General features: G+C 39.4%; 2 protein-coding genes across 3 annotated transcripts in view; one reads left to right on the top strand and one right to left on the bottom strand.

Annotated features, from left to right (window-relative positions):
• LOC311077597 (protein NLRC3-like) overlaps positions 1-27,972 on the bottom strand; it is a gene marked incomplete at its 3' end in the record, with an annotated part of 522,782 nt that overhangs the window by 392,432 nt on the left and 102,378 nt on the right. The gene's annotated exons all lie outside the window — the stretch shown is intronic.
• Positions 172-27,605, top strand: LOC311077593 (protein NLRC3-like). Of its 2 annotated transcripts, none has more exons than XM_084106148.1 (9): positions 172-298; positions 1,200-1,321; positions 5,211-5,327; positions 9,594-9,716; positions 9,958-11,841; positions 11,928-12,101; positions 19,031-19,204; positions 19,674-19,720; positions 19,795-27,605. In XM_084106148.1, the coding sequence occupies exons 2-9, from the start codon at positions 1,230-1,232 to the stop codon at positions 20,319-20,321; spliced, it is 3,138 nt and encodes a 1,045-aa protein (XP_083962274.1). In that variant the 5' UTR covers positions 172-298; positions 1,200-1,229; the 3' UTR covers positions 20,322-27,605. The 2 variants fall into 2 exon arrangements, with proteins under 2 accessions (XP_083962274.1, XP_083962273.1); XM_084106147.1 differs by having other exon boundaries at positions 174-298; positions 1,175-1,321.

Below are 27,972 nucleotides of genomic sequence, written 5' to 3'. Positions count from 1 at the left end.
AGGCAGTTCTTCAGTTCTTGCATGATACTGGACTGTATGTAAGAATTTAAGTCAAACTTTGACCTGTAGAGGGCAGTTACGCTCAGCAGCGTCTACACTGCCGGAATCCTATAAGAAGAAGAAGAAGAAGAACCTGCGAATTTGAAGATGCTCCGCGCCACTAGAGGGAGCGCGATTTTACATTTGGTTGGAGTTAAAAACGAAAGTAAAACAGGGAAACTACGCCATTCGGAAGCATCTGTTAACACTGGGATTTTGTTTTACACACCGTTTTATGTAAACTGCTGCATATTTTGTGGTAAGTTCAGAACTTATTCTTCATGTAACCATCTAGTCAAAGTGAGCTGCTATTTGGTTTTGAGTTTCTTATCCTTCGACGGTAAAACAAACAGCTCTGAACAATATGGCGCAGGCATCGTCGAATAGGCTATTTATTAAGACTTGTTATGATTTTATCTTAACGAATGTGGCATTAATGTACGTACAGTATTGACGATCGATTCTGTTATTTGATTTATCGTTGTAATGACTCACTCATTGTAATCACTAAAATACATCGACACAGTAGCCAACAAAACACTGATGTATGCTAAACGTATAGCCTACAGCATACAAGTTGCTATAATAGTGCTTAAACTGCTATATTAAAACTGTTGTACATTTTATTGTATTCAGAATTAAATCTGAGGCTACATGAATGTACCATAATAAAACGAAAATAACTGAACATCAGCAAATATTATGAAATTGATGTTTGAACTGAAAAATTAACTGAAAAATATTAGAGATGTCACAAGAGTGTAAATGAAAGTGAAACCAGCCATCAAACAAACCCTGATCAGAAGCATTGCAAAGCTGCTTGCAAGTTGTAACTGCAATTCTGTTTACTTTGAAAAATATCAGTTATTTAGACAGTTTTATTAATTGAAGTCATTTTTTTCAGTGCACTTATGCTGTATTGTATTTAATTTCTGCGTTTATTCCGCTATTTGTATTGCTCTGGACTTAAGCTGTAATACCCTAATTGAACAATAGTACTCTATATGTGTAGGTCATGCAGTTACAGTGGATTAAGGGTATATTTTAATGTATCTGTACTCCAGTCTACATGTGGTTAAAGCATTTTTAGCATTGAACTGGATCATTGAACTATACAACTGTACTGTTCTGTAAGGTCTGAAATCAGTCTCTCAACACAGTAATGTGAGTAGGAGAACACTGCCTCTAAAATGAGTTCTTCATCTGATGGATCAAGCGACAGTCAACCCACAAAGAATCGTCCCTCTGCGTCCAGTGATGCAACAGTGACCTCTGACCTCAGGTAACACATTAGCTATTTTTGCATGTCAGATGTTCTTAATCCACATTGACTGATAGTGCATTCCTGAAGCCTGCATTTTAATAATAACTATAATGATAAATAATTGTTTGAATTTGATGAGAATAGAAGTCCACACCACAAATATAGCGAGAATTCTTTTTTTTATTGAAATAATTTTCAGAAAGATGATCAACAATAAAATCATTGACTGCCGTTTGTGCATTTAAAGTGGAAGATGATGAATAACCAAACATTTACAGTCTGATAATTTTTTTATCATAATTGTTATTCTTATTCTAGCCTTAAATTTGGCCTTTACCCAAAAATGAAATTTGTAATTTTTCTCTCCCTTCAGGCTGCTCCAAACCTCTAAGAATTTTGTTCATATTCGAATAACAAATTAAGATAATTTTTAATGAAACCTGAGAGACTTGTGCCCTTCTGCTGAAACTCCATGGCATCAAAAATGTGAAGATCCAAATGGCTCATAAATGTATTGTAAAACTAATCCATATGAATCAAGTGGTTTAGTCTTGTGAAGAGATACAATCACTTTGTATGATGAAAATATTTAATTTAGCCTTTCGGAAGACCCTTAACGGATCTTTAAAATTTTGGTTTCATGGACTTTTAGCAGAAGGACAGCAATCTTTCAGATTTCATTAAAAATATCTTAACTTGTGTTTCAAAGATGAATAAAATTCTTACATGTTTAGAATGACAAAATATATATTTTTGAACTAACCCGTTGTCACAGTGTCTGGTTTATGTTCTTTGGGTCACCACTAGATGTCCTCCTTCCTCACGGTGTCCAGCACACTCTTGAACTACATTCCCCATGATCCTTGTCTTTTCATTGCACTCAGCTGTCCCTTATCACTGATCATTGCACTCAGCCTGTTTCCTATTATCATTGTCATTTCCCTGTGTATAAATACCCTGCCTGTTTAGTGTTTGTTACGGAGTCCTTGTTGTATTTATCACGCCACTTCTGTGTTATGTTTCCTGCCTGTTCCTGTTTCTGTTTGTGTCTTGTTTTGGATTGCCTATTCGGATTTTGACCCTTGCCTGGACTTGACCACTGTTTTTGGATTTTCCCTTAATAAATTGATTTCTTACTGCATCTTTGGATCTTCCCTGCTTCCCGTGTGTGGATCGTGACAGAAGGACTCCGTCAAATACAAGATCCAGCGGTATGTACACCAATTTCTCCCCCCCCAGCCACCGAGCGGGAGAGGAGAGATATGTTTGAGGGAACCCGGTTGGTCATATTTCGCGGGACCCGTGGAGCCAGCAGTAGAGGAGGTTATCGAGAGGAATCCCAACACCACTCTCCACCATGGCCCCCCTTCGACTCTGGGTTGGTGAGGTCCAGCCCAGAGCCCCATCCGCAACTGATTCCGCCCAGCTCAGAATCAGCAGATTGCCATCAGAGACGGAGGTGGAGAAGGAAGACCTCCTCCGTGACTGTTCCGGTGGTCCCTGTTCCGGTGGTCCCTGTTAGGGTGGTCCCTGTTCCGGTGGTCCCAGTTCCAGTGATCCTGAGTCCGGTGGTCCCAGTTCCAGTGATCCTGAGTCCGGTGGTCCCAGTCTCGGAGGTCCCCGTGCAGTCTAAGATAGACAAGGCAGCTGAAACTCTGTTGGAGTACTTTGAAAGGCTATATCAGATCCTGGAGAGTGCCAAGACTGTTCACGTCACGCCTGCCGAGCCGGTGTCTTTGGACAAGATGGCCGTCGCCGAGTCTGTTCACGTCATGTCTGCCCAGCCAGAGACTGTTCACGTCACGTCTGCCCAGCCAGAGACTGATCACGTCACGTCTGCCGAGCCTGTGTCTTCGGACAAGATGGCCGCCGCCGAGCCTGTTCACGTCACGCCTGCCGAGCCTGTGTCTTCAGACAAGATGGCCGCCGCCGAGAGTGTTCACGTCACGTCTGCCGAGCCTGTGTCTTCAGACAAGATGGCCGCCGCTGAGAGTGTTCACGTCACGTCTGCCGAGCCTGTGTTCCCTGACAAGATGGCCGCCGTCGAGCCTGTGTCTGTTCCTGAACCTGAGCCGGTGGTGTCTGTGCCTGTTTCTGTTCCTGAGCCTGTGCCTGTGTCTGTCCCTGAGCCTGTGCCTGTGTCTGTCCCTGAGCCTGTGCCTGTGTCTGTTCCTGAGCCGGTGGTGTCTGTTCCAGTTCTTGAGCCGGTGGTGTCTGTTCCTGAGCCGGAGCCAGTGTCGGTTCCTGAGCCGGAGCCAGTGTCTGTTCCTGAGCCAGTGTCTGTTCCTGAGCCGGAGCCAGTGTCTGTCCCTGAGCCTGTGCCTGTTCCTGAGCCGGTGGTGTCGGTTCCAGTTCTTGAGCCGGTGCTGTCGGTTCCTGAGCCGGAGCCAGTGTCTGTTCCTGAGCCAGTGTCTGTTCCTGAGCCGGAGCCAGTGTCTGTTCCTGAGCCGGAGCCAGTGTCTGTTCCTGAGCCGGAGCCAGTGTCTGTTCCTGAGCCGGAGCCAGTGTCTGTTCCTGAGCCGGAGCCAGTGTCTGTTCCTGAGCCGGAGCCAGTGTCTGTGTTTGTGTTTGTGTTTGTGTTTGTGTTTGTGTCTGTGTCTGTGTCTGTGTCTGTTCCTGTTCCTGAGCCGGTGGTGCCAGTTCCTGTTCCTGAGCCGGTGGTGCCAGTTCCTGTTCCTGAGCCGGTGGTGCCAGTTCCAGTGCCTGAGCCGGTGGTGTCTGTTCCAGTGCCTGAGCCGGTGGTGTCTGTTCCAGTGCCTGAGCCGGTGTCTGTTCCAGTGCCGTGGCCGCCCGATGGACTGTCGTCTCCGCCGTGGCCGCCCGAGGGGTCCTCTCCGCCCTGGCCGCCCGAGGGGTCGTCTCCGCCCTGGCCGCCCGATGGACTGTCGTCTCCGCCGTGGCCGCCCGAGGGGTCGTCTCCACCCTGGCCGCCCGATGGACTGTCGTCTCCGCCGTGGCCGCCCGAGGGGGCGTCTCCGCCCTGGCCGCCCGAGGGAAAGTCTCCGCCCTGGCTGCCCGATGGACTGTTGATTCCGCCCTGGCCGCCCGAGGGAAAGTCTCCGCCCTGGCCGCCCGATGGACTGTTGATTCTGCCCTGGCCGCCCGAGGGAAAGTCTCCGCCCTGGCCGCCCGAGGGAAAGTCTCCGCCCTGGCCGCCCGAGGGAAAGTCTCCGCCCTGGCCGCCAGAGGGAAAGTCTCCACCCTGGCCGCCAGATGGACTGTTGTCTCCGCCCTGGCCACCCGATGGGTCGTCTTCGCCATGGCCGCCCGAGGGGCCGTCTGCTTTGCCCTGGTCCCCGGCTAAGTCATCACCTCCTGTTTCTGTTTCCCTTCATGGACCTGGCCCCCCGTCCCTCCCCCTGATCTTCCACCGTGCCACCTCCCTCCTAAACTCTTGTTTTGTTCCGTGTCCTGTCTTGGAGTGTCTGGGAGCCACTCCGTAGAGGGGGGGTTATGTCACAGTGTCTGGTTTATGTTCTTTGGGTCACCACTAGATGTCCTCCTTCCTCACGGTGTCCAGCACACTCTTGAACTACATTCCCCATGATCCTTGTCTTTTCATTGCACTCAGCTGTCCCTTATCACTGATCATTGCACTCAGCCTGTTTCCTATTATCATTGTCATTTCCCTGTGTATAAATACCCTGCCTGTTTAGTGTTTGTTACGGAGTCCTTGTTGTATTTATCACGCCACTTCTGTGTTCTGTTTCCTGCCTGTTCCTGTTTGTGTCTTGTTTTGGATTGCCTATTCGGATTTTGACCCTTGCCTGGACTTGACCACTGTTTTTGGATTTTCCCTTAATAAATTGATTTCTTACTGCATCTTTGGATCTTCCCTGCTTCCCGTGTGTGGATCGTGACACCCGTTTAATTATTGTCTAAAATTCTGTTTTGTTATCTTCATCAGCAGGAGGAAGAAACAGAGACCAGAGTCTCCAGAGCCCAGCGGTGTGTCTGTGAAGAGTAGCAGATCCATGGAGCAACCCCCTAGATTGAGTGATGAACCAGTGTCTTCTGATCCTCTGTTAGTATAAACATTTACTCACTAATTTACTGTACTGCATCTCAGATTAATAATGATATAATAAACTAAATGAAAGAGCACTAAATGCACTCCAAAATATGTAGGCCTAGCATATGCATTGCACAGGGGAGCAACTTGAAGAGGGGTGCCAAACTTATTTATAATCTATATTGATTGTTAGTTCTTGTATCACTGCCATAGTCATTTTTGCCAATCAAAATCCATTGGTTTTAAAGAGCTTGTGCGTTTAAAACAGTAGATGACGAAACTTTAGCAACCGTTGGAAATAAAACAAAACATTATAGTCTTTTGATGGAGATGCTAATGTAGTTATCATTATAGTTATTGCTCTTTTTGTGAATGGGCCTAAATTGTACAGATTCCCAAAAAATTAAATTAAGTAATTTACTCCCAAAACTGCTACAAAACTGTAACACTTTCGTTTGTCTTTGAAACACAAATTAAGAAACTTTTAATTAGGGCTTGGCGATATGGCCATAAACACTTATCACAATAAAAATGTTCAGATCGGACGATATCGGTAATTATAATGATAAATGTCAAACCCTTATTTCTTTCAAGTTTAAAGGCAAATTTTTTATCCTAAGTGAAAGTTGTAGAAACCAGATTGTTAATTGTGAATTTCACCTACTCTTTATTGACGGAACATGACAAACACACATTTTTGAATTCTTTACACTTTTCCAGTCATTTTTCCTTAAAATAAATATATTTATAGAAAAATATATTTTTTTGTTTCTAAATGTGCTTATGTGTGATATTGTTTCTAGTCATGAAACAGGTTTGAGTTGCCTTATTTTAATGTCATAATTTTGATGTATTAATCTGCTGCACAGTTTGCAGTGCAGGCTGCAATATTAATCATTTTACAGGTTTTGTCTCTTGGGAATCCACGTTTGACAGTGAGTTGAAAGTAGAAGTATCTTAAGTTAAGATGCAGATATAACATCCCTAAAGTGGATAAGGGCATGAGGAGACACAACACAAAATAAATGTATTAATAACCGGATTGTTTAATATCTGGTAAGGTGATTAAGGCGCTTAGGTGCAAAAGAACACAAGAACAAAGGGCGTTTTAACTTGAGAAAAGGAATATATTTATTCACAACAAAGTGCTCAAAAGAGAGAGACAAAAAAAAACACAAATACCGCACACAGGGAGTAGGAACCTGGGCGGGGCTAAATAAAAAAAAGAAGTAAAACACAACCCGCATTCCAAATACATTGCCTTCCCAATAAACTACTAATATAACAAGAAGAGAAAAAAAATGCAACAAACAAAATAAAGTATTCAGCGTTCAACACGCCCTGCCTATACTACTTAAGAAAACTCAAAACATACAATAGTGGCACCCGCTCCTTACCTAGTGTCTTAATAATGTGCTTTCCTAGATTTTATGAAATGGAAGTCACGTGACGTACTTCCCTGGTCACTACTCCCTGGTCGGCTGTAAGACAAAATGAAAAACAAAAACATAAAGACTCAAAGTTTCAACTTAATACAAAAACAACAAACCACCGGGAGAAAACAAACTGTTAACTTAAAAATTGAAGAGGGTAAACAAAGAATAAAAAATAAAAAAACGAGACACACCAACAACCCAGTGTGACAAAACAAAAGAATCAGCTCCCTCCTTCTTTCTCTATCGCGCTTCCGGTCTGCGTCAGACTTTTATAGTAGGGACGCCCATTCAGGTGTAAACGTCACAATGATGATTGACGACCTTAAAACAACAACAACAACAACAACAACAGAACACCATATCCTCTGAGCATGTAACAATGTTCATTAACAAAAACAGACACATCTGTAAAATGAACAACCTCATTTTTAAATGGTAAAAATATATTCAGACTATTTGAGTTTTATTAAAATTAACCATTGGTCATCCATAATATAATATATTTAGTTAACACAGTTAAAACCACGCGTACAGCACCTCAATACCATGATAGAATGTAACTATATGGTTTCTATGGTACTTTATATGAAAAATAGTAGCCTAAATACATTTAGTATAAATTCACAAACACTATAGCTTTATCACAAAAAAAAATACTGTAATTATATGTAATACATGTCTACATAGTAATATGATAAAATTCTATCTGAATATCCCACATTTCTGCCACAATTCCATGGTGCAGTTTGTGTTACTACAGTATATCCATGGTAAATGATGTGATTTGTAGACTGAAAAGCTTTCTGACTGCATTGTTGTGCACAGTGTTTCCTGCTTGTCAGCGCGGTTTCATCTGGATTTAAACCAGTTTAAATCACAGAGACATTTGTGTTCTTCGCTGAATTCAAGCGCTTCTCACTGGATCTCACAGCGCTGTTTAGTGGTTGTGTGACCGAGACCATTCAGCAAGTAAACACATCTGATCTAGTAAACGTGTTCTGCGCTGCCATTTGGACTTTGAGCTGAGTGGATAAATGGTCCATGTGGTGCATTGATCAAATGAGCTTTGTTCCGCTTTTAGCACATAAACATTATCGCACATTTATCAAACTCTTTATATCTTTTTATCAAGGAAAATTATATTGTAGTAATTTTGTTATCATTTTGTCACCCAGCCTACTTTTAATGAAACCTGGGAGATTTCTGTCCCTTCTGTTGAAAGTTCATGCCAACAAAATATTGAAGATCCAAAATGGTCATAATGTACGGTGGCCGAGAGAGCTCAACGCGCTGCAAATGAAGAAAACACATGCAAACAGAAAAAAACGCATGCAAACAGAAAAAAACACATGCAAATAGAAAAAAAACACATGCAAATAGAAAAAAAACACCAGCGAATAAGAAAACATCTTCATCAGTTTTACAACTCACGTGCGTCCCAATACTCACAACACAACCAAATACGGAAACGCGCTGCAATTACAGAAACGCGCTGCAAAAGTTCACAACACAACCAAACAGAAACGCGCTGCAAATAGAACAGAACACAACGGAAATGTTTCCGGGGAACCCAATAAGTGACGGACGGACGGCTTGCGAGCTTTACCAGAGAGACGCGGGCAGAGCCCTTGAATTGGGCACTTTGGAGGGAGCGGGGTACTTGTGTGCCATTATGTTGATGAAGGGAGCAACGAAAGACAACGTAATTTCCTCATTATTTTCACCAGCGCGTGTCCATCAGCTGAATAGCTGTTCTTACCAGAAATATAGTATTAATGCTGTTAACATAACTGTTGCAAATAAATACACATTTTATACAACAAAGTTTTTAAAATATGTGTTATATCTTTGTGTGAGTGTCTCAACTTTAAAACTTGCCATCTCATATTTGGACCTATAGCTACATTCTAACATTTCTTACGAAACTTATTTTAACATAACATGACAAAATGTGTTCAATGTAACTGATAGATTAGATAGTATAGATTAATGTCTTTTCCTCGTTCTTTTTCTCTATCTTTTTTATTTATTTATTTATTTTAGTCTTCAGCTCATTGTTCTTTTTAGTATTCTTATGACATTGAACATATCGCAAATACATTTTGTATATTGTATACAAAGTTGTATGTCATAAACGTGTCATCTTTGTATGTTTTGCAAAAAAATATAAAATAAATAATAATAATAAAAGTAGACAGCTGTAAGCACGTCCTAGCCGTCCGTCCGTCACTTATTGGGTTCCCCGGAAACATTTCCGTTGTGTTCTGTTCTATTTGCAGCGCGTTTCTGTTTGGTTGTGTTGTGAACTTTTGCAGCGCGTTTCTGTAATTGCAGCGCGTTTCCGTATTTGGTTGTGTTGTGAGTATTGGGACGCACGTGAGTTGTAAAACTGATGAAGATGTTTTCTTATTCGCTGGTGTTTTTTTCTATTTGCATGTGTTTTTTTCTATTTGCATGTGTTTTTTTCTGTTTGCATGCGTTTTTTTCTGTTTGCATGTGTTTTCTTCATTTGCAGCGCGTTGAGCTCTCTCGGCCACCGTAATAATGGCATCATAAAACAAATCCATATGAATCGAGTGATTTAATCCAAGTTTTGTGAAGAGATACAATCACTTAATATGATGAACAAATTTAATTTAGCCTTTAGTGAGACCCTATTGGATCTTTAAAAAAAATTGGTGGTTATGGACTTTGAATGGAATTTCTCAGTTTTATTAAAATATCTTGATTTGTGTTTTAAAGATTAATGAAAGTAATACATTTTTGGAATGACAGAATATTTATTTTTGAACTAACCCATTTAAAAATGGTCTAAAATGCTGTTTTGTCTGTCTTTTGTCAGAGTCAGCAGGAGGAAGAGACTGAGATCAGAGTCTCCAGAACCCAGTGGTGTGTCTGTGAAGAGTAGCAGATCCATGGAGCAACCCCCTAGATTGAGTGATGAACCAGTGTGTTCTGATCCTCTGTTAGTATAAACATTTACTCACTAATTTACTGTACTGCATATCAGATTAATAATGATTTAATAAACTAAATGAAAGAGCACTAAATGTACTCCAAAATATGTAACATATACACTGTACAGAGGAGCTACTTGATGAGGGGTGTAAAACTTATTTCTAATAACCAATATATTTCTGATGTCGTCAGCTGTCCTTGTATCATTGCCATATTTCTTTTTGCTGCTATGTTATTTTCTATTTCAGCAAGGGAAAGGAGCTGATCAGATCTGTACCGTCATCTAGATCCCACTATCACTCTCACATCAGGCAGGACAAAACTGAATCAGTCCAGCAGACACACAGACTGGAGACTGGAGACCTGCAGAGAGTCAAAGACCAGCAGAAAACCAGCATGAAGCACAAGTATGAGAGATTATTTGAGGGAAACAAACTCCAAGAGAATGAAACCCTCCTGAACAGGATCTACACACAGATCTACATCATAGAGGGAGAGAGTGAAGGAGTGAATGAAGAACATGAGGTTTTACAGATGGAGAAAACAGCCAGAACACTTCACTCACAAGACACTGCAATCGATTGTAATGACATCTTTAAAGCCTCACCTGTACCAGGATGTGAGGAGAAAGACCAAATCAAGACTGTTCTTACTAAAGGCATCGCTGGAATCGGGAAAACCGTCTCTGTGCAGAAGTTCATTCTGGACTGGGCCGAGGGAAAAGCCAATCAGGATGTAAATTTCATGTTTGTGCTTCCATTTCGAGAGCTGAACTTGATCCGAGATCATCAGTACAGTCTTCACAGACTTCTGCTGGACTTTCATCCTGATCTTCAAGATCTGGACTCAAAGATTTATGAAGAGTGTAAAGTTGTGTTCATCTTTGATGGTCTGGATGAAAGCAGAATCACACTGATGTTTTCAGATGCTCAGAAAGTTTCTGATGTGACTGAGACTTCATCAGTGGGTGTGTTGATGTCAGACCTTATTAAAGGAGAGCTGCTTCCCTCTGCTCTCATCTGGATCACCTCCAGACCAGCAGCAGCCAATCAGATCCCCTCCAAATACATCAACCGTCTGACAGAGATTCAGGGGTTTAATGAGCCTCAGAAGGAGGAATATTTCAGCAAGAGAATCAGTGACAAGCATCAAGCCAGCAGAATCATCTCACACATCAGAAGAGCAAGAAGCCTCCACATCATGTGCCACATACCCGTCTTCTGCTGGATCTCGTCCACTGTGCTTCAAAAGCTCCTGAAAGAAGATCTGAGTGCAGAAATCCCTCAAACTCTGACTGAAATGTACATCCACTTCCTGCTGATTCAGATCAACATGAGGAATCAGAAGTATGAAGAGAGATATCCAGAGAAACTCCTGCAGTCCAACAGAGAAATGATTGTGAAACTTGCTGAAGTGGCTTTCAAACAGCTGATGAAGGGCAATGTGATGTTCTATGAGGAGGACCTGAGAGAGAGCGGCATAGACGTCACTGACGCCTCAGTGCATTCTGGGATTTGCACTGAGATCTTTAAGGAGGAATCTGTGATTCATCAGAGGAAAGTCTACAGCTTCATTCATCTGAGTGTTCAGGAGTTTCTCGCTGCTTTCTATTTGTTTTACCTTTATGTAGTGAAAAATTTTGACCCATCTAAGTTTTTGGATGTAGTTCATTGTCTGCAAAGGGAAGCAGTAGATAAAGCTCTTAAGAGTAAGAATGGACACCTGGATCTGTTTCTGCGGTTCCTGCTTGGCGTCTCACTGGAGTCCAATCAGAGACTCTTACAGGATCTACTGACACACACAGAGAACAGCTCAGAGAGCATCAGGAGAACCACACAGTACATTAAAGAGAAGATCAAAGATGGTCATGGACTATCCACTGAAAGATCCATCAATCTGTTCCTCTGTCTGCTGGAAGTCAAAGATCAGACTCTGTCCAGAGAGATTCAGGAGTTTGTGAAATCAGACAAACACTCAAAGAAGAAACTCTCTCCTGCTCAGTGCTCAACAATCACCTACATGCTTCAGATGTCAGAGGAGGTGCTGGATGAGCTGGACCTCAAGACATACAACACATCAGATGAGGGGAGAAGAAGACTGATACCAGCTGTGATCAACTGTAGAAAAGCTCTGTGAGTGTTTAATTTCTGTACATTTACAATTAACACATTTTTCTGAAGTGAAGTTACCTTCTTTTATTACATATTTTGTCCCATAGTCTTGCTGGCTGTAATCTCTTGGAGCAGTGCTGTGAGAGTCTGGCATCAGCTCTGCAATCCCCAAACTGTGTCTTGAGAGAGCTGGATCTGAGTAACAATGACCTGAAGGATTCGGGATTGAAGCTGCTCTCTGATGGACTAAAGAGCCCAAACTGTCAGCTGGAGATATTAAGGTTTGTTGTAGTAATATTTTTCCATGTCTAATCTCTAGGGCTGGGTATTGTTAAAAGAATTTCGATACCGGTTCCTGAAACATACTTTTTTCGATACATATTTTATGAAATCCATTTTAACAAGATTACATATGCATATAACACATTAGCTCAGAAAAACTTTGGTTTTATTTTTTCAGTTTGACTCATGCTCCTTAGCCAGTGCACAAAGGAACAAAAAAAGCACAAAAGGAACAAAATGTTTTTTATAAAGAGCTCATGTTCACCAAAGCTGAATTTGTTTGATCAAAAATACAGTAAAACTTGTACTATTGTGAAATAGATTTACAATTTAAAATCTGTTATTTTATTTGAATATATTTCAATATGTAATTTATTTCTGTGATGTCAAAGCTGAATTTTCAAAATCATTATTTCAGTGTCACATGATCCTTCAGAAATATGAAAACAGTTTGCTGCTTAATATTTTGGAAACTATGATAAATTTTTTCATGATTCTTTGATGAATAAAAAATTCAAAAGAACAGCATTTATTTGAAACAGAAATCTTTTGTAACATTACACATTTTAAGGTCACTTTTGATCACTTTAATGCATCCTTACTAAAAAAAATTCTGATCAACACATTTTTGAACGGCTGTGTACATTCAGTAGGTCATTATTGAAATATAAACACTGTCAGAGTGATCAACAAGGTATCTCTTCATTTACCAGTCGAAGACGGAGCAACTTTCTGCTCTTATGTTTACTCCGTGCACTGTCAAGGGCTTCATCATATTTGTCGTGGTACCGGTCTTTGCAGCAATTATTTTACCGCAAAAACTGCATCGCGCACTGTTGGCATCAAACCTGGAGAAATGTAGCCACACTTTTGATCTACTTTTCCACATCTTTAGGGTATTGTGTGTGTGTGTGTGTGTGTGTGTGCGCTCGCATCTCATATGACTGTGTGCGCGGAGAGTTTGTGTGTGTGTGCTCTAGAGGTGGGCGATATATCGTTTAGACGATAATATCCAAATTGTTGTCTGGACGATATGCAAAATTGGGATATCGAATATTTCATAATTTGTACAATCCGACCCCCCAAACATGAAAAGAGCTGAAAGAAGTTAAAGAGAAAACAAATAGCGCACACTATAACATTCTAAACAATTATGTGTAGCGATTTTTAATACTGTAGGGCAGTACTATTCCCGGAAGCACCCTCCGAGTGGCCCAGCCCATGGTCCCGTGTCGTCAAAAACGCACATTCATAAGTAAATTCGAAATAGTGCGCGCAGAAGCACATGCGCAAAACCGTTTTGTAAAATGATTTAAAAGAATCAGCAATCAGAGGAGGACGCGCTGAACACTGTAATGCTGTTCTCTTCCTTCATAACTCGTACTGAGAAGATTTGAGTTGCAGAGGAATTTGTGACTGTTTCACCAGTTCAACCACATCAAAGTTTCGTAATTAGTAAGTCCGTGCTTTTTCTCTTTTTGTTCTGTGCTGAAGGGCCGCTGTGCCTTTTTGAAACGGTGTTTGTACGTGAAGAGCTCTTTTCCAAAACGCCATAAACCTAAAAAGCTGCCTCAAAGAACCAGCAAAAGTAATGATTATGAATATGTAAAATATTGCAATAAGATATTTTAATTGTTTATTAATTTCTGTGTCGGCTGCAAAGATGAAGTCGATGATAGACCCGCGATCTTCGCAGTAGGCTAGTGAACGCACCGGAGAAATGCACATTTATTATAGTTTTATTTTGTTTTGGATGGTTTTGTTTAGAACCAGATTTCTGTAAATATATTTCACATTTTTTAGGCCTGTGAGGCGAGGCTACGGTTCGGTTCATGATGATATAATCTCCAGTTCAAGCACCTTTGTTGTGATTGCTAGCCTATATATATATATGTATGAAATCCAGGAAATTGGTTAATGAAAAAATTATTAAAATTAAGATACAATTAATACAAAACGAAATTCGTTTTAAAGAAAGGCTTTGTGCTTTCTGTTTTGAGGTCTCTGTGAAAGTTTGAAAGTCTTTTACTGCCGCTTTCAGAGCCATCGCGTCCATAATGGAGAACTATCACGTGTCACGTTTTTTTTTCCTCATAAATGCAAACACGAAAAATAAAAGACAAAAGGCTTTTTTAAAAAGACAAACCATACATTTTTGGGAAAAATTATGGATTTATAGCGTTTTGGGGAAAAATGGATGGATTTAAAAAAAGTACTAATTGTCATTAGTTAAATATAATCGTAAAGATTTATGCTCGTATATAAGCGTAAAGATGTATGCTCGTATGTGACAGCATAATCGTAAAGATGTAAATATGCTCGTATGTGACAGACATAACGGTATCTGTTAGTCTAACTTGTAACGTTATGTATCTGTCATTAATGTAAGTACAAGCACAAGCCTATGTCACTATGTGTAACCATAGATATCATATATGATATCTATGTGTGTAACCAATATCAAAGATACAGCTATTCATGAAGTGAAAGTGGCCAGCTGTATTTTTTTAATACCCTGCAGCACACGTCCATAACGCTAAAATGTGTGATGTGAAATACAGGTCAACTTGCAGCATGATAACTTAGTCCACGATATACGTGAATTGCCATAATGGGCGTGCTGTTTTCCTCAGCATAATGACAGAGAAACGGGCTCCTATAATGCATTGCTAATGTTAGCATACGTCCATGTGAGCTAACGTTACATTACTTTGCACGAACATGCATAACTTTGTTCGACTGTCATGAATATATGAAATGTCCATTGACATCAAGTACAAGTTAGCCAAGCATAGATGAATCTTACCTGTCCAGGAGAAAATTAGCAACGTTGGCGTCTGTGTTCAAATTCTTCTCCGTTTTCAGCCGTCTCCATCTTTCAAAAGCATCTCCAATACAAATTCTGGTTTTATTTCGGACTTTGTCACGACGAATTTCTAAATTATAACGAGGTATTTTTGATTTAGTAACGTTAGACATTTTAATCCGACTAGAGTTAGGGTAGGTTAGAGCAAAGCTGGCAACCCGGATCCCGAAACACTACTGACTTCGTGATTGGTAGATAGGTGGAGGGAGGCGCGTCAGGCCAAAACACAAAATGACAACATCAACATCAGTTGAGGGCTGCAAGTCCACTTTTTAAATGACAATATCCTAGCCATACTACTGTTGTCAGTGATATAAGTATTTGAAATGAACATGATTTCTTAATGTCTAGTGACATATCAGGGCCATTTTATGATTAATTGAAATAGATTTCTTACATACAGCTCCTTTAATAAGAGGTGCCTAGTTACGTTTTTTTATTTATTTTTTTGTAAGTGGAAAAAGTAGGGGCTACCTCAGATTCTGTTTAGTTAGCTCCTTTATTGTTTTTTTTCTATAGCCTACAATAATAGGTCAAATGCAGCAAGTCAAAATACCAACTGGACCTTCTTTGCCAGTTTGCACAAGTTTCTTTGAAGGATGGCAAAAATATCTTCTGAATATCGATATCGAGATATTGGAAAAAAATATCGAGATATTCATTTTGGTCAATATCTCCCACCCCTAGTGTGCTCGCGTTTTATTGAGTATGTGCGTGAGTTTGTGTGTGTGTGCTCGCGTCTCATATGTGCGTGGAGAGATTGTGTGCGCGCGCGTCTCATGAGTATGTGCGCGGAGAGTTCCGCGTGTCTCTTGTGTGTAGAGTTTGCTCGTATTTGCATGAGCGACTTTAGGTGTGTCGTCGTGCATGTCATATGTATTTGTTTGAGCATCCAGCAGTATACATGTATGTGTGACTACTTGGTATATGTGTATGCAAGTTAGTGTTGTCACGATACCAAAATTATAACTTCGATACGATACCAGACCAAAATACCTTAAAGGGTTAGTTCACCCAAAAATGAAAATTATGTCATTAATGACTCACCCTCATGTCACTCCAAACCCGTAAGACCTCCGTTTCTCATCTGAAGACATAAGATATTTTAGATTTCAATGGACGTGTCACTGTTCACGTCCATAAAGGTAATAGACATCATCAAAGTAGTCCATGGACATCAGTGGGTTATTAAGAATGTTTTGAAGCATCGAAAATACATTTTGGTCCAAAATGAACAAAAACTACGACTTTATTCAATATTGTATTCTCTTCCGGTCTGTTTTCCATCCGCGTTCACGAGTCCACATTGACGCTGCTGACGTGTTATCTGGTGCGTCAATGTGGACTCGTGAACACGATTTAAGCTCTAGACGGTGCCTCATATTAGGGTGTTGGGACGCTTACACACTTCACGTGAGCCACGTCTCTGGGCATAACCGCGTAAACTATTGTTTTTAGTGCTTATTGGCTCACTGACGTTGACAAGTTAACCCCTTAGGTATCGAAATCTGGTACCGAACAACAAGTCATTTTTCGATACTCAATAGAATCGAAGCAATTCGGTCGGTACCTTAAAAGTATCATACTCGGTACACAGCCCTACTAATCTCTGATTAATTCCTGATGGAGGTGTTTAGTAATAAAGCTCTACATGTCTAATATCTGTTGAAGTCTAAAACAGATGCTTAGTTTACTTTCCATTTCCTTTTAAAGCAGGGAGAGCCAAATCTGCTCTAGGAGATAGACTTTCCTGCCAGCTTCAGTTCCAACCCTGCTTCGATATACCTGCCTGTCATTCTTGATTCGCTGGTTCAGGTGTAATTGATTTGTGGTTGGGCTGAACTCTGCAGGATGACAACTTTCTAGGAGCAGGATTTAAAATCACTATAATCACAATATATAGCAGTTTACTTTAAGTTCCTCATGATCAGCTTGGATGTTAACTGCTCTACCTCATAGTTGGCTGCTGTTAAAGCAACACTAAGGAACATTTTTTAACTTAAAATAATGTTTCCAAAATCGTATCAGTGGTTCATCAAGTCGTAACAGGGTGAAAGGCACTTCTGGATTCGCTTTGCGGCCATATATCTGCTATAACCGCACTATGCAAGTTTGCCAAACCGGGTCACGTTTCTGTAGTTCAAATGAGAAAACTACAAATTTTACTTGGTTTACGTCAAGCGTTACAATAGTGATTATTTAGTTTTTCTTCGTTTCTAATGTTGCAATACATCATACTTTCATGAAATCATGCAACATACTCTACCTTGTCTGTGGACATCGTTCATTCCAAAGCCGGTGCTAGATAAACAGCGAGCGTGTGTGCGACAGTAGGCTGCGGTAGGCAAAATTATTTACGACAGTGGTAATGGACAATTCCGCTTCCAACCTGTTGGGCAACCGAAGAGGAAAAGTTCCTTAGTGTTGCTTTAACACCTAAATTTTTGCAGAAATATTTCCAAACACAAAAAGTGCACTGCGATCCTTTGTTGAAGACTTCCATAATAGTGATGCATAAATTGGGGTTGTTAAAAATACAGCCCACAGGCCATGAGGAATCTAATCCAAACCAACCAAAGTCTGGCATGATATAAAGAGTTAAGTAATATATGATAAAATACATTCATAAGTTATTATGTTGGTAAAACATGCTATTTTTTATTTTTAAGTGAACATATGTATAACTTAATTCAGTAGCACCAGTATGTAGAAAGCAAGACAAATAGGCAATGTGCTGTGAACTGTTGTTGATTCAGCTTTTAGATTTAAAATGCTTTCTGTAAGCACTGTAGTTACTCTGATTGGTACATCTCACTTCAAGGCCACTGTTGGCATTTATTCTAATGCTTCAATAGAATTAGGCTTAAAACACTTTTACCATGAAACTTTTCAACAAAACTTATACACACCTATCAGACTTTTAACCTGTGATGCTTTTTGTTTAAAGTATGAGTAAGTGATTCTCAAAGTATTGATGAAAATATAATATTAGTTTTTGAGAAATTTTTCCTGACAGAAATGACCAGTATTTAAATATCTTAATAAATCAAAACTGATCTATATTTCAATCTCTTAATAGAAAATACAGATCAATGTTTACATCTCTTAATGCTCAGACTTGTATCATCATTTTATATCATTATATCACCCAACCATAAAACGTATATGGTTTTTATATGGTAACTTTAATATATTTTAAAGCAATAATGCTTTATTGACACAACAGTGTGACTTTTGGTAAAACTGCTCTGAAATGTGTATAGTGAAAAACACAAATAAATTTGACTTCATTAAATTTGACCAGAACACATCCATGGTCACCCTGAAAGTACAGCAAATATACTTTTAGGGATGTGATCACAATGTGTCAGTTTATGCCTGGCTTTTAATGTGGTCAAGATCTAACAACAGAAAACACATTCTAAGGCCAGGTATAAAGAGAGTCTTGGAGTGACTTTACTGCACAGTTTGGTAATAAATGGGTGAAGTTAACATTTACTCATTTACTTTTATATTAAAGGTTGTATCAGTGATTTCAGGCCCCCCCAAAAAAAGATCACATTCATCTAATCTTTCCTCACGATCCGCTAGCTGCCCGCCCCATAAGCATGCCGTCAAAAAAACACGTCTCTGTAGGCAGCCTAGGCTCTGAGATCTGCACACAAAAACAATTGGTTTCACCAACCACTCAAAACACTAACAAATAGTGTTCCAACCAATCACGACAGGGGAAGGGTGTTGTGGGGTTTTGAGACAGCTTCTTCTTCAGCTCCGACTTCGGGTGCAGCCGTGCACGAGCACAAAACCTCACAACACCGACCCCCTGTAGGCTGCCTACAGAGACGCGTTTTTTTGACGGCATGCTTATGGGGCGGGCAGCTAGAGGATCGTTAGGAAAGATTAGATGAATGTGATCTTTTTTTGGGGGGCCTGAAATCACTGATACAACCTTTAAGTGATTTGCAAATGAGGAATACAACATCACTTTCACTTTGCCAGCAGCCATATCACCTTGTATCCCAAGACTGGTTAATATAAACACACACACTTCTGCCTCTGTAGGTTGTCAGGCTGTATGGTGACAGAGGAAGGCTGTGGTTATGTGTCTTTAGCTCTGAGTTCAAACCCCTCTCACCTGAGAGGGCTGGATCTGAGCTACAATTACCCAGGAGAATCAGGAGTCCAGCTGCTCAACGATAAACTAAAGGATCCAAACTGCTCTCTGCAGTTTCTCAAGTATGTGGGGCAGTGTGTGATGGGGTCATCTAATCTTTTGTTAAGAAATTGTTTTTATGTTCTTGTGTATCATGGATTTTTTAACCTTGCTTTTTCTGACTAAATGTAGCAGAATCCATAAAAATCTCTTAAGAAAAAGATAGCATAAATCAACATTGCTCAAATCAACACATAAAATATATTAAGACAAATTGTATTTTTGAAATGGGGCATTTTACATTGAAAGGTAGACTACTGAGATTTAAAACTGAGCCTAATGATCAGAGGGTTAAATGTTTAATTCACATTTTACACATTACTCTTACCACTTTGTTGTGGTCTATCAGGTTCAAATGCAGTATTTAATCATCTTTCCTTAAACCCTTGTGATGCTGTATCTATTTTACACAACAGTTAAATATTTCATTGGAAATTAGTTATCAGTTATATGATTTTTTTTTTTTTTTTTTATGTTTTTGTCTCTGTTCAGTTTGGAAAATGTAGGAAATTTCAGGATCACGACAGGACTGCGGAAATGTGAGTCCTCAAACATACATACACCTATGCATTTTTAATGCCATAGCTCTTCTGATCTATCTTTCTGTGTTCAGATGCTTGTGATCTCACTCTGGATCCAAACACAGCACACACTCGTCTCTCTCTGTTAGAAGGGAACAAAACAACAAAATGTGAGCGAAAGAATCAGTCGTATCCTGATCATCCAGAGAGATTTGAGAACTGTGAGCAGGTTCTGTGTAAAGAGAGTCTGACTGGACGTCATTACTGGGAGATTAAATGGACTGGATGGGGTCATGTAGCAGTGGCATACAAAGGAATCAGCAGGAAAGGTGGGAGTGACTGTCGGTTTGGACTCAATGACAAGTCCTGGAATATTTACTGTTGTGATACGATTTACTCTGCTTGGCATGATGATAAAAGCATAAACATTCCTCGCCCTTCATCCTCTAATAGAGTAGGAGTGTATCTGGACTGGTCTGCCGGCACTCTGTCCTTCTACAGTGTCTCTGACAAACACACACTCACACACTTACACACATTTAACACCACATTCACTGAACCCCTCTATGCTGGATTTTTGGTCTATCGTGATTCTTCAGTGTCTCTGTGTCAAATTTAACAAACTCGTGTAAGGAACCTTAAGGCGGGCATACACTGTGCGATTTTCGTCCGATTTTGAGCCAAATTCTGACTCGTGCGACTCTTTTTCGGGTCGGGACGATTTTCATCTTTGTCGTTTGTTGTGCAGTGTTCGTGCAGTGTACAGGGGGAAACGAGAGGCGATTATCTCTCCCGACCGGCAATCGGATGGTCGGATGAATTTCTGCTATGTTAGAAATTTTGGTCGCTCCTCGTGACTATATCGCACAGTTGAAGCAGAGATACGAACCGATTGCCCTAAACTCAGCATTTTTCCCCTCACTGCGCTTGCGCGAAAACAGAAGTTTAACCATTTCATCTGCAGCAAAAAAAAAAAAAAAAAACGAAAAGAGGGAGATCTTAAAGTTCTGTAGTTCAAACTACAAATTACTGTTGCTTACCTCCAGTTCGTGTTGCAAAATGGATTAACCATTACCCACTTCTTCCAGCCACCTGCGATGTACACTTTGCTTCTTTTATTAATTTGTTAAACAATGTTTTTGAAATAAAGCTCTTTTTAATTTTCATTGATGAATTATTGCAGTGTTTGGACATATTATAGACGGTTAATAATTAATTATATGTCTGTAATTCATTGTAATCGACCTAAATGTTTTAGACAATTTTCAATGAGGAGGAGTAGGCTAAGCTTCTGTGTGATATTTTATTTTCCTCATAGCGCGTTGGTTTTGCGGTGATGTGCTATGAAATTATTGCGTGGCAATTTAACAGCCTATCACTTTAATAATAAAAGTAGCCTTTCCTAATAATAATAATAATAATAATAATAATATACAATAATACTAATAATAATTTAATACATAAATTGGAAATGCTAAATCATCTTGATCTTGATAGCTGATGCTTGTTTTGACAATTATCTCTGGATACATGATATCGTCTATAGGCGCAACCCGGCACGAGGGTTTATCACGCTGATTCGCGCATATTTCACACGTAGAGTGTGAGCAGTGAAGTCGCAGCTCGACATTCGGACCGTATAGTGTGAGCACAGAAATCCTGAGCTTTGGCTTTACATCGCATGCGATATACTCGTTCAGTGTGAGTAGGTACCTTGCTGAAATCGCACAGTGTATGCCCGCCTTTAAAGGGACACTTCACCCATTTGCATTAAGCTTTGTATTGTTAGAAACCCAGTCATATATTATAATAAACGTGGATTTTTCATTCATTTTTCCCTGAGATGGGAGAAATAAGGATTTAAGTGTTTTACTTCCTGCTTATTATGACGTAAAAATCATCATTTTGCGTCATAATAAGCAGGAAGTCACATTTCATTGAAAAGTGTAGAGACTACAAACACTAGCTCCTCATTATTCCAGGGGGCGGGACCCGCTCACGCTACAGGCCTATTACAGATCAGTGGGTGGGACTTTACTCTCTGAAACTGAAAGCAATATCCTCCATCTTGTTTGGAAGCTAAGCTAACAGGCACTGTGGAGACAGATGTGAAGATATGACAATAGCGGAGGGTACGTTACTCAATATGATGTAGAAGAAGAGGATTTCGGAAGTCTGATGCTTGAATCAGGTGTTTGTGGCTACCTTTACGAGCCGCATAGCAAAGAGCAGCCGAGGCAGAAGACCTGCCTGTCGCGGACGAGAAGCCCAGACTGGCTCGAGCTGGGGGCGGACTGGTGGCGCCGGTGATCTCACTATGCAACTACGAACACAGAGATACAGTCCGTCTGCGGCAAAGAATTTAAACGATGCCAGTTTCTCCTGGACGAAATCTCTGAATCAGACGAGGACACGGACGTTTGTGTTGTGAACCATCCTAGTTTCGCACTGCATCTGACTGAACATCCCGGTAACGTTACCATGCAATAATTCACCACTTCGAAAGAAATACAAATGAGGAGTAATTCACTAATGAGTTTGCCAACTAACTAACGTTAGACATTTTGTGTGAAATGAATTTCAAGCTCCGGTGGTAGCTAGCCTTATAGACGGATGAGTGAATATGCTGTTCTGGATTAGTGGGAGTGGCTTGCGCAGCTGTGCAATGTGGTGCATTGTGGGAGTTGTTGTCTTTCATACAAATGCGTCCTGAAGTTACTTTCTTTCTTTCCTCGGTCAAGAAGGCACCAAATTCAAAATTTATTTTACATTTCGACTACATATATGACCCACTTTCAATAAAGATCAATGTTCCCATGGGTGAAATGCTCCTTTAAAGACATAAATGAAAGGCCATTTCTTCAGAGCAAAAAATAAAAAACTAATTTTGACTTTAAATATTAGAACTGTGACTATTTCATGCAATTTCAAGTTTAAGACCTTGTGTGCCAGAGGAACAATCGTGCAGACATTTAGAATTTTGTCTATGAACTTAATTTTGTGCAGTAGCTCACTATATTTCTATAGCATTGCTGTCAAAGAGTAATTATCTGCTGAAGTGAACTTACTTATTGTAGAGGTAACGAAAGTTATAATGAGCATTCTAATGTTTGAAGCAGATGTCATAACAAATATCAGTAGATGGGGAAGTTTTTAAAACGAGCGTTTCATTCATAAACCCATAGGATCTTACCTTACCTGGCTAGAGTCCTGCACACTCACAAATCCTTACATATAACAACAAAATATAAACTCAATGTAAATAAGAGATTCATTGTTGAGTGTAGACAGCTTCATAGATTATAACGGGAGTTTTTGTAAGAGTCCCAAATACTTAAAAGGGTCATTGAATGTCCATTTTCCACAAGTTGTTATGATTCTTTAGGGTCTTCATGTAAAGTTTGTAACATACTTTGGTTAAAATTCCTCAATGGTTGTGTAAAACAACACCCTTTTTACCTCCTCAAAAACAGTTCTGTTCACAGCAACCCGTTTCGGTGCATGTCTCTTTAAATGATAATGAGAAACTGCTCACCCCTCTTCCATGGGGGGTGTCATGGCAACCTGCCTTGGCGGACAGTACACAAATGGCTGAGGGCGGAAATATGCATTGGAAATATGCTAACATGGGACAGTCCGTCAGCGGTCATGGGCGGAGCATGAGCAATATGACATCATATTGCTCAGAAAATCCAAATGGCTTGATTATTGGGAGTGTTTAGACTTTTTGAGGATCAAAAAAAAAGGAGTGAAAGTGAATTTTGTATCTGATGACTCCATGCAGTACTGAATCCACTCTGGAAAAGTATGGAATTTTGAAATGAAAAATGTTAGGAACCCTGAAGGTTAAACTCTCACTGTGAGATGTAAATCCAGATTTTGAGGTCTAGAGTTAGCATTTTATGAGATCTAGAGTCACAATTATGTTGCAATTACCTTTTTTATTTTTTGAATAGTTGTAAATACAATTCTGTTTTGCATCTATTAAATACAAGGTTTTACTAGTAAGAATGCAAATGTAGAGATCTGTAATTGCAATTCTTACTTGTAGTGGGGCGGCCGTAGCCTAAAAATTACCATATTTATTAGCCTTCAAGTCACTTTCACTTCATTATGTGAAAATGAGTAACACATTACATTAAGAATTATTCAGCTTGCTATAGATATAATTGGTTAAATTATCTGTAATTTTGCTTATATGAATGAGTTACTTATAGTTATAGTTAACATAGTTATATGTGAAGATGCACGCAGCATTCATAATGAGCAGTTCTGATCTCACAGATTAATGCTTCTTAAACGTACCAATAGACAGGAGAGGTTCATTCATATGAGGTAGTCAAGCTGTTTTATATTGTATGTATTATTTAAGTGTTCAATGAACATTTCATAACCTTTGAAATCTTTTGCCGTCCCATTTTTTTGTCAGCCCTTCTCTGAATGGAGGGTCTGACTGCAGGTCACACGTTTAGGGTTTTGTCTGTTATTGTGTGTGAATCTGTAGAGACTTCATTGAGTCAAAGGTGATGGTCTGTAGAAACACTTCATTTGGTGTGTTCTTATAAAAGCTACAGTATATGTCATCACTGTTTCAGAGGATCCACATGTTCAGTTTCAGACTGCTGGATTGTCACGAACTGTTACTGTTTATTCAATGTATTTTCTCTCTGTTCAATATGTTATGATGATAAAATCATCTCTTAATAATTGCTATTATAAAAACTGTAATGCCAATGTCTTGCAGCACTAAAATTATGCATTCTAGAGTGTTTTGTTATAATGTTTGGCTCACACTGTGTTTAACCCTCTGGGGACCAAAAACTCGCCTGCATGTTTTGCTCGTTTTTTTTTTTTTTTGCGATGAAAAATAAACACAAAATGTTCTGTTAATTTTGATCTTTCATTTTCGTGTAATACATCAATCGATCCTGTTCAGTTTCTATTTTTTTTTCTGTATACTCACAATAAAAATAAAGTGTTTTGCTTTTTGACAAATAAAGAAAAATTAACATGATTCGATTTCTGCCTTCTCTCTGTCAGTAAACTCCCATTTGAAACGCGTTCGAAAATGATCTATAACTCAGCGAAAATTCAGTCAAACAGGCAAACAGACCCACCGGCATAAAGCTTGAGATCGCATCTTTTAAATGAATTAATTTATATAAAAAACAAATATTCTCAGCTTCTGTAATCTATATAAAAATAGAGCGATTCCAGTCGAGCTCATTCAAAAGTAATGTGACCACTCCCCGGAGAGCGCATGCTATTCAAACGCAAATTCTGAGAATCATTTCAGACCTGTGAAACGCCCACATCAGCTGTAAACAAAGCGCCGCGAGTGAGGCATAATATAGCCTACCTTATGGAGAAAAGTTTCCTCAGAACAGTGCTGATATGAGGAGCAATAGATCCCGCTGAGGAGTGAGGTAGGGCTGTTATCTTTTCTCAATTTCTCAACCTTTCTGTTAATGTGGTGGAATGTGTGGATGGAATAACGTTAGTGTAGGCCTATGTAAACCGCAAAAAGATGAATCGCGTTTCTGTGAGATGAATGAAGGGTACATATTTGTGAAGACTGTTTAGCCTAAATATGAATCGCGCGTCTGTGTGTGAAAGAATAAACTGCTTTGCTATAGCCTACTGAGATGAGTAAAAATCGACTTATATGCCCTAATATTTCATAAAAACATTACAGTCAGGCGAAGTATGAAAGACAACATTTTGTTGACTAGATTTGGGTACAGTTTTTACTGTAAAATACTATACTATATATATAAATACTATTTTTGTCAAAAATAAAGTCATAGACTAAGATGTTAGATGTTCCAATGTTGGCTATTTTCAAACTAATGAATACATATGATAAAATGTAGGCCTATAATCTTTTTTTTTTTTTTTTACAAAGTAAGAGTACACTTGAAATATTGTTGAAATTGTAATTATTGTTGTAATTGTAACCTTTTTAATAAAATAGCAAAACATATTTACAAGATAGATGTAAGCGAAATCTTAAATGGTCAATATAAGTCTTCTTCTAAATATATATTTTGTCCTTGCATTGTGGCTCAGTCAGTGTCACACCTGAATGAATGGCTCATTATGCAGAGTGGGTGGGACATTGTATTCTCAGGTGTAAACCACTCCTCCTTCACGCCCCCCTCGCATATTGGCTTTCCAAGCAAAACCTGTTTTACACCATTTAAATCAATGTATTTATTTTTGTGAACGATAAAGCAAGACTATTTTCACATAATTTTGAAGCCAGAACTCGAAGCGACAACATCCATTAGTCAAAAGTCTTGTGGACACATATTTAATATGTGTTTTGTGGTCTTATTTCAGCAACTTTCATTTTTATTTTTTCCAATAACCACGCATAAACATTATTCTCTTAAAAATACAAACATCTACATACACGTTGCTCGCAGATTATGGTAACCCTGTTTGTGCTATATAGAGTGAATTTACACCTTTGGCATTAACATGTTTATAAATAACTGAAAAAAGCACAAATGTCAAGGCATGTCAGAACATCTCAAGGGCCCCAAAAACACCTTGGTCCCCAGAGGGTTAACTAAATTTTTTTGAAAAATGATGATAGTTAACTACAATTCTGAGCAATTCATATTTTTGGTTTTGAGTTGTTGCTACCTTGACATGTTACATTTTATATCTATTGGTTTATATTTAGTTTTCCCTGTGCTGTGTATTTTGTGGTTGCAAAGACACACTCTGACTTCACAAAATACATTATACAAATAGTAATGGGATGAGCTAAATTTGGTGTGTGTGTGTGTGTGTTTAATGTTTTCCACTGGTACATATGTAACCAGGATGTATACACTAAAGCACAGGTTTTCAAGACTTAAAATATGTGTTGCCAGAATTTTCTTAAAATCATTGTCTGTCACATTTCAGTTTGTTTGGACTTTCTGTTTCTATATGATCAGTACCTGTGTTCACTATATAAAATAAATACAAATATGCGAAATATATTTGTTATGATTCCAGTCTGTGTTCCCCTGTCTTGTCCCATGTTTAGCAGTTCCCCGGTATGATTGTCTATTAGGCTGCATTTACACTGCAGGCCTTGATGCCCAAATCCGATTTGCTGACTATCCGATTTTTTTGACGACCCGCTTACATCATCTTTTAAAAGTGACCCGTATCCGATTTTTGCATTTACATTATATACTGCCGAAACTACCAAATGTAGAAGTTCTGACCCGGAAAAGGAAGTAAAACAGCACGAAATGCAATGGATGAAGATGCAAATACAATTATCCAGTGTTTTGCTTTCCACAATATTTTGAAAAGTCAGCAAAAAAGTCAGCAAAACATTGGTCTCGTACGGCGGAGAAAAAAAGAGGAGAGCCCTTGTTGAACCTCCATCGCGCCTATAATAAGTCATGTGATCTCAGTTGGTGGTGTCCATCTGAGTTGACGTCACTTTTTTTAATGACGTATGACTCGCATTTACTGGGGAATATCCGATTTGTCTGCTTACATGGCACACACAAATGCATGTATCCGATTCATATCCGATTTATTACCACATATGAGTGAGGCCTGAATCCGATCTGAGAAAATCGGAATCCATGCGTTTTTTTCCTGCTTACACGTTCACCGTTCATATCCGATCTGTGCCACATGAGAGGAAAAAAATCTGAATTGGGTCACTTGAACCATGCAGTGTAAATGGGGCCTTAGTCTCCCCAGGTGTCTCTGATCCCCCTTGTTATCTTGTTCAGCTTGTTTGCCTGTGTAAGTCCTGTGTCTAGTTCAGTCTTTGTTGAGTTCTTGATGTTGTATGTTGGTTGGTCTGTTCCTGAGTCCTGTTCCCTACTCTGAGTCTGATTTTGTCAAGTTTTGAGTTTATTTAATAAAGTGTGCTGCATGTGGATCCTGCTTCCTCCTATGCTTCTACTTGACTTAAATTATGCATTTAAAAAAAAAAAGTAACCTATTAACAAAACGAAAGAAAAAACTGTGACAGTGTGCTGTTGAGTTTGGTTCATTTGTGTGAGGCGCGGAGCTCCACAAACAAGTTGATGGAAAGGAAACCGAGACAACAGAAAGCACATCCTGTTCGTTTTCTGTATTTTTTAAAAGCACTATGATCTCTTTTATTGTGAGTGTACACAAATAAAAGTAAACACAGTTTGTAGTTTCAAATGCTGTCCTACTCTTTTATTTGACTAAAATTACATTTTGAGCATGTTTTTGTATTCTCTGTTCGATTGCGCCAGCGCCTCATGCACACACAATAT

Source organism: Abramis brama (assembly GCF_963993115.1).
Source record: "Abramis brama genome assembly, chromosome: 2".
NCBI classification, from domain to species: domain Eukaryota; kingdom Metazoa; phylum Chordata; class Actinopteri; order Cypriniformes; family Leuciscidae; genus Abramis; species Abramis brama.
The sequence above is the reverse complement of the archived record's forward strand: the minus strand, read 5'-3'. Positions and strand labels throughout refer to the sequence as shown.